General features: G+C 47.3%; 1 protein-coding gene across 1 annotated transcript in view; it reads right to left on the reverse strand.

Annotated features, from left to right (window-relative positions):
• Window positions 1-3,206: 3,206 nt before the first annotated feature.
• Window positions 3,207-7,476, reverse strand: part of GALT (galactose-1-phosphate uridylyltransferase) — a 16,070-nt gene continuing 11,800 nt past the window's right edge. Inside the window, exons 8-9 of the mRNA XM_081940453.1 lie at window positions 6,246-6,438; window positions 3,207-4,631 (exon numbers count right to left, since the gene is read on the reverse strand). Of these exons, the coding sequence (XP_081796579.1) occupies window positions 4,566-4,631; window positions 6,246-6,438 (259 nt within the window). The 3' untranslated portion in view covers window positions 3,207-4,565. The remainder of the gene's footprint in view (window positions 4,632-6,245; window positions 6,439-7,476) is intronic.

Below are 7,476 nucleotides of genomic sequence, written 5' to 3' on the forward strand. Positions count from 1 at the left end.
TTCTACAGTATGTAAAGAAGGAGGATTCTTCATGTTGTGTTTGTTTTGAAAATAAAAAATAAAAAAATTATTTAAAAAAACTTTGAATTTCACCACTGACATGAAACCTAGATGCTTCCTGCTTCTGTACAAGCAAAAGACGTTTGTCATTCCTCAATTCCTCGATGGAATAGAATAGAATCGTGGAAGGGACCTTGGAGGTCTTCTAGTCCAACCCCGATTGGCTTCTTCACTCTGGGTAACAGCTCACTGGGGGGTGGGGGTGGGGGCAAGAACAAGGACCCCCAAGGTCACGGGAGGAACCTGATTTCCCCACCACCCTCCTTCTGCCGTGCCTTTGCTGTCCCCACCGGGCGTTGCCACACCAAGCATCTGGCCAGGTGATCTCCAGGAGCGGAAATCTCAATTCCTTCTGGCCGCGTAAAGATTAATTACAAACGAGCCTTTAAAAATAAATCTGACTGTTTAGATGCAGAGAAGGGGAGAGAGAGAGAAATAAAAAATGGTGACTCCCATTAGCAGCCAGATGACTTCGAAATACGCAGTTCACAGCCTTTGTGAGCTGTGAGCATCGCAGGATCGGGGCAGTTTGGGGAGGGGGGGAGGCAGAAGCCCCTGCAAGGAATCAGCTGGCCATTTCCATTCATTAGACCCCAGGGCAGGACTTCCAAAAGCATAAAGGCAAATATTTCTGCTGGTTCTCCATAAGCCTCCTCTGGGAAAAACGGATTTATTTCGTCCTAAAGCTAAAAGACCTATGGAGATTCTCGCCCATCCACGTCCTGGTTGTCCCAAAGATGCTTTTTCAAAAGGCAACTGGACTTTCTCGGGTTTTTGCAGCAATGGTCAAAAAAGCCAACACAATCTTATGCTGCATTAACAGAGGGAGAGAAACAAGATCACGTGAAGTATTTAATAAGGCTTTATAAAGCCTTAGTAAGCCTTCCACACCTGGAATATTGCATCCAGTTTTGGTCACCACGCTATAAAAAAAGATGTGGAGACTCTAGAAAGAGGGCAGAGAAGAGCAACCAAGAGGATTAGGAGGCTGGAGGATAAAACAAAGAAAGGTTGCAGGAACCGGGTATGTCTAGTAAAAAGAAGGGCCAGGGGAGACAGGAGAGCAGACTTCCAGTATTTGAGGGGCTGCCCGCAAAGAATAAGTCAAGCTATTCTCCAAAGCACCCGAAGGTCGGAGAAGGAATAATGGATGGAAACTGATGAAGGAGAGATTCAACCTGGCATTAAGGAGAAACTTCCTGACAGTGAGGACAATCAACCAGTGGAACAGAAGTTGCCTTCACAAGTTGTGGGTGCTCCATCACAGGAGGCTTTGAAGAAGGGACCGGACAGTCAATTGTCTGAAATGGTATCGGGCAGTGATGGGTACCTTTTCAGCACAGAGTCCCAAAAGTGCATGCATGTGCGTGCACATGTGCACACCCGAGTGCCAGAACCCAGAAGACAACAGCTGACTGGCACACATGCATGCAACAAAACCCAGAAGAGCAGCTGGTGACATTGTGCATGCCCAGAGGTCTCTCCGTGCCCCATCATCCATCCAGCCATCTCTATCATGTATCCATTCTCTCTCTCATCTACTTAATCTCTATCTGTATGCATCTACTGATCTATTGATCGATGAATTCATCATGCAGCTATCCATCCATCCATCCATATCTATCCATCCATTCTCTCTCTGTTTCTCCCTAAACTCTATCTAATCTCTATGCATCTACTGATTTATCAATCTATCAATTCATCATCCATCCATCCATCCCTATCGATCTATCCATCAATTTATCATGTAGCCATTCTCTCTAATCTACATAGTATCTACTGATCTATTGATCGATCAATTCATCACTCAGCTATCCATCCATCCATCTCTATCCATCCAACAATTTATGTATCCATTCTTTCTGTGTGTTTCTCTCCCTAATCTCTATCTTCTATGCATCTACTGATCTATCAATCTATCAATTCGTCATGCAGCTATCCATCCATCCATCAATTTATCATCCATTCTCTTTTATCTACCTAATCCCTATCTAATCTGTATGCATCTACTGATCTATCAATCTATCAATTCATCATGCAGCTATCCATCTATCCATCCATCCATCTCTAGCCATCCAACAATTTATGTATCCTCTCTGTTTCTCTCCCTAATCTATCTAATCTCTATACATCTACTGATCTACCAATCTATCAATTCATCATGCAGCTATCCATCTATCCATCCATCCATTAATTTATCATCCATTCTCTTTTATCTACCTAATCTCTATTTAATCTGTATGGATCTACTGATCTATTGATCAATCAATTCATCATCCATCCATCCATATCTATCCATCAATTTATCATGTATCCATTCTCTCTCTCATCTACTTAATCTCTACCTGTATGCATCTACTGATCTATTGATCGATCAATTCATCATGCAGCTATCCATCCATCCACCCATATCTATCCATCCAACAATTTATGTATCTATTCTTTGTTTCTCCCTAATCTCTATCTAATCTCTATGCATCTATTGATCTATCAATCTATCAATTCATCATGCAACTATCCATCCATCCATCCATATCTATCCATCCAACAATTTATCATGTATCCCCTCCCTCCCTCCCTCCCTCCCTCCCTCCCTCTCTCTCTCTTATATTTGTGTACACTCTTGAGAACAGGCAAGAGAATTTCATTTTTAATGGGTGCCCGTGTGCCCACAGAATATGACAATAAAAGTTATCATATCCTATCTTAATCTATCAGAAGCTTGGCAACTGCTTCATATTTATGACTTTTGAATCGTCCCAAGGTCACATGATCCCCTTTTGTGACTTTCTGAGAAGCAAAGTCAGCGGGGAAGCAGACTCATTTCACAATCATATTCCTAACTTAATAACTGCAGTGATTCACTTAACAGCTGAGGCAAGGTAGATCGTAAAATGGAGAAAACTCACTTCACAAATGTCTCACTTAGCAACAAATCTTGGGCTCACGTGTGGTCATACATCAAGGACTACGAGAGAAAGCTGGCTGCCAGATGATCCCACAAGCGTTTCTGAACCCTTTCTAAAAAAAAAAAAAACCCAAAAGACCTTTTTTATATAAAAATAATGAAACATTGCATCCTTCCCTCCAGCTGGCCTCTTCCGATCATTTTATCGCGAGCCTCAAAATGAATAAAACATCACGCCTTCAAAACAAAATCACAGCATTTATTACTCCAGGAGAAGAAGAAGGAAAAAAAGGAATATACATATTTAGATTCCCTTTTCGAATACGAAATATATTATGGACTTCGAGTGCTCCTGACTGAGCGCCGAGCTGGAGGCTGGGAGGAGAGGCCAGCCGCGTCTTCCCACATTAAGCGTGATGCTGGGTGGAAACACACCACCTTCGCAAAAATGTGTTGGTGAAAATGAGTTGATGGCACGCAGCAACGGCCCCCTCGCTTCCCGTCACTGGGGGAGGTTCAGCCTCACACGAAGCCTAGCAGATCCCATTTGCAAATGGGGGAATAGCCCCAGGACCTCCACCACTGTACCCAGGGAGCTGAATTAATAAAAGTTCAGATGGCATCAAGATCGTGTGAAGCATTAGTGTCACTTTATAATGCCTTGGGAAGGCCACACTTGGAATCCTGGATTCAGTTTTGGTCGCCACGATGTAGAAAAGATGTGGAGACTCTAGAAAGAGTGCAGAGAAGAGCAACAAAGAGGATTAGGGGAGTGGAGACTAAAACATATGAAGAACGGTTGCAGGAACTAGGTATGTCTAGTTTAATAGAAAGAAGGACTAGGGGAGACATGAGAGCATTGTTCCAATATCTCAGGGGTTGCCCCAAAGAAGATTTGGGAGTCAAGCTATCTTCCAAAGCACCTGAGGGCAGGAGGAGAAGCAATGGGTGGAAACTTATCAAGAAGAGAAGCAACCTGGAATGGAGACGGGGAGGCCTGATAGTATCTTCTAATCCTTGGGGGGCAACTACGAGGAAGTCAGATGCTTAGAGATTAGATCGAGATTAGGGAGAGAAACACACACACTTCTTCTCATTAAACTAGAGATGCCCAGTTCCTGCAACCGTTCTTCATATGTTTTATCCTCCAGTCGCCTAATCATCTCCGTTGCTCTTCTCTGCACTCTTTCTAGCATAATTTGGGGAGAGGTCATAAAAAGGAAACACCCCAGCCTCACCACGAAATATCCTGATTTCATAGTGCCAGAACATGGGCAGAGCAGGAAAGATACACAGTCGTCCATCAGGAGGAGCGGTACAGGCTCTCTGAGGATGGGTCTCGCCTCTTGTGGGCACTCAAGACACGGAGCCCCCAGTTCTGCAGAGGACTTTTGAGAAGGGGAGACATCCTGGCTTAACTGGTTACCAGCATCTTCCTCTTAATGGAGTTGGGCAGCCGGAGTGGCATTCTGCCCGAGGTCAGGCAATTCCTGAGGAAAGTTCCCAAGGACACACCCCTTGCTCTGCCTCTGGGGTCGTTCTCCAGGCTTTCTTAGGATTCTCCCACTGCCTCACACCAACAGAGCCACCATCTGCCCTAGGGGGCCTCCTTGGCCTCCAGCTTGTAATGGTGCTCAGGGAGCTTCCTCAAACGTTCTGCGGCCTGTGGGGAGAAAAAGCAGCATGGAGGGAGAAGAAGGAAAGAGGTGAAGGCAGGGGCCTTCCTCTTTCTTTTCCAGGCTGCGGGGGGCTTTAGTGAATGCTCCCCCCCCCACAAAAGAAACAAGACTCAAGGAGTTCTCCTGTCCTTCCTGGCTCCTTCAGTATCTCCACAGTTTATTATAGGAGGTCTCCAAACTTGTCAACTTTAAGCCTTGGGGGCTTCAATTCCCAGAATTCCTTAGCCAGCCATGGCTTCTGGGAGTTGAAGTCCCCAAGTCTTAAGGCTGAGGGATTCTGGGAGTTGAAGTCCCCAAGTCTTAAGGCTGAGGGATTCTGGGAGTTGAAGTCTCCAAGTCCTAAGGCTGAGGGATTCTGGGAGTTGAAGTCTCCAAGTCTTAATTCTGGGAGTTGAAGTCCCCAAGTCCTAAGGCTGAGGGATTCTGGGAGTTGAAGTCCCCAAGGCCTAAGGCTGAGGGATTCTGGGAGTTGAAGTCCCCAAGGCCTAAGGCTGAGGGATTCTGGGAGTTGAAGTCCCCAAGTCCTAAGGCTGAGGGATTCTGGGAGTTGAAGTCCCCAAGGCCTAAGGCTGAGGGATTCTGGGAGTTGAAGTCTCCAAGTCTTAAGGCTGAGGGATTCTGGGAGTTGAAGTCCCCAAGTCCTAAGGCTGAGGGATTCTGGGAGTTGAAGTCCCCAAGTCCTAAGGCTGAGGGATTCTGGGAGTTGAAGTCCCGAAGTCTTAAGGCTGAGGGATTCTGGGAGTTGAAGTCTCCAAGTCCTAAGGCTGAGGGATTCTGGGAGTTGAAGTCTCCAAGTCTTAAGGCTGAGGGATTCTGGGAGTTGAAGCCCACAAGTCTTAAGGCTTAGAGCTCTGCAATTGCTTAGCAACTTTAATATCCAAAAAGCAGTGTTTGGCCACTAACTGTGAAGACTGGTAGCCACATCCCAAAGGCCACACAATGCCCCAGAGTAGGGTCCCCCTCCCTCTTTCAACCCTCAGCCTTTCCCTGCCCATTCCCACGGATTAGTTCAGCCACTAAATGCTGGAATTTTAAACTTGGTAGCTCCTTGGTGCTCTCTGAGCTTTGTTGTTTTCTTGCAGACGTTTCATTACCCAACTAGCACGGATGATGTTGCCTAGTTTGGTCTTGAAACGTCTGCAGCAAAACAAGCAATCTCAGAGAGCACCAAGAACTTCACAATCCTCCTGTTCTTTCCCCCCCCCAACTCCCCCTTCTCCTCCTCTTCCTCTCCACAAACCCCACTCCCTTCTAGCACTGATGAGGTTACCTAGTTGGGTCATGAAATGTTCACAAGAAAACCACCAAGCTGGGAGAGCACCATGGACCCCTCAGTCCTCCTCCTCTTCCTCCCTCCTCCTTTTCCTCTTCCTCCTCTTCTTCCTCCTCCCTCCTCTTCCTCTTCCTCCTCTCCACAAACTACATCCCTTCTAGCCCTGATGAGGTTACCTGGTTGGGTCATGAAACGTCTACAAGAACCCAACCAAGCTCAGAGAGCCCCCAAGGCCCCTCATTTCAACCCTGAGCTACAAATACTCCGTTTTATTTTAAAGTTCTTTCAAAGGCCGCGACAGCCCATCATCTCCTACAGACCTCACCTGCTCCGGGGTCAGGTCCCTCTGGGCCTGAGCCAGCATCTCGTAGCCCACCATGAATTTACGGATGGTGGCGGAACGCAGCAGAGGAGGGTAGTAGTGGGCGTGGAGCTGCCAGTGCCTGCAGTCGGCCTCCAGGTACGGCCCCGTCGGAGCTCCTGTGGGGAAGAGGCGGCAGAGAGAGCAGGAAATCAGACTTTAGCCCAAGGGAGGTGGGTTGGGTGCCAGCCGTAGCAGGATTTGCTCCCTGGGGTGCAGAAAGGAAGGAGGGGACCGGCTAGAATCCATAAAATGAACATCTGTGAGCTGCCTCCAAGGCAGGGGAGGCCCCCTTTACAACCTGCGGACTTCGACTCCCAGAATTCCCCGGCTGGGGGATTCTGGGAGTTGAAGTTCCCAAGTCTTAAAGCTAAGGTTGGAGACACTTCCTTTAAGGAGGCCACGTGCAAAGGTGCTTCATATCCTCCTTTTTAATCCATGGCTCTCAGCCAGGGGGAATGTGGCTAACCGTTTGAAATTTCAAAAGTTGCCTGCTATAAACTCTGTTAGCCAAGGAATTCCTGCCAGCGGGGTCCAGGAGAAACTCCTGCCCTTTGGAACATCTCGCCACCTGAGGTGAGATCCATGCCGTCTTCTTGGGCATCAGGAAGGGCTTTAGAACTTGGTTATGCTTGGCTGGCATGGGCCCCAAGGAAGACGTAGGCTGGAGGGGGCTGGTAGATCAACAGAGAAGGTGCCACTTCTGCTCCCCCACCCCCACAACAGGCTTTGAGTCTGTTCTTCATCCTTTGAAACTTTAGTCTGTTCTTAATTGATAATTGTTTTTATTTGAGGAGGTTTTGTTATGTTGTAAGCCACTCACTATTGCTTTGAGATGAGACACATAGCCAAGGGAGGGAGGGAGGGAGGAAGGAAAACAGGCAGGGAGGGAGGAAGAAAGGAAGGAAGAAAGGAGGGAGAGAGGGAGGAAAGAAAGAATGAAGGAAGGAGGGAAATCAGAGGCAGGGAGGGAGGAAGAGAGGAAGGGAGAGAAAGAAGGCAGGAAAACAGAGGCAGGGAGGGAAGGAGGGAGGGAGGGAAGGAAGGAAAACAGAGGCAGGGAGGGAGGGAGGAAGGAGAGAGGGAGGAAGGAGAGGGAGAGAGGGAGGGAAGAAAGAAAAGAAATAGGGAGAAAGAGAGAAAGAAAGAATGAGAAAGAAAGAGAAAGGAAGGAAGGAAGGAAAGGAAGGAAGGA

The sequence above is a fragment of the Natrix helvetica genome (assembly GCF_964273705.1).
Source record: "Natrix helvetica genome assembly, chromosome: 2".
NCBI classification, from domain to species: Eukaryota; Metazoa; Chordata; class Lepidosauria; order Squamata; family Natricidae; genus Natrix; species Natrix helvetica.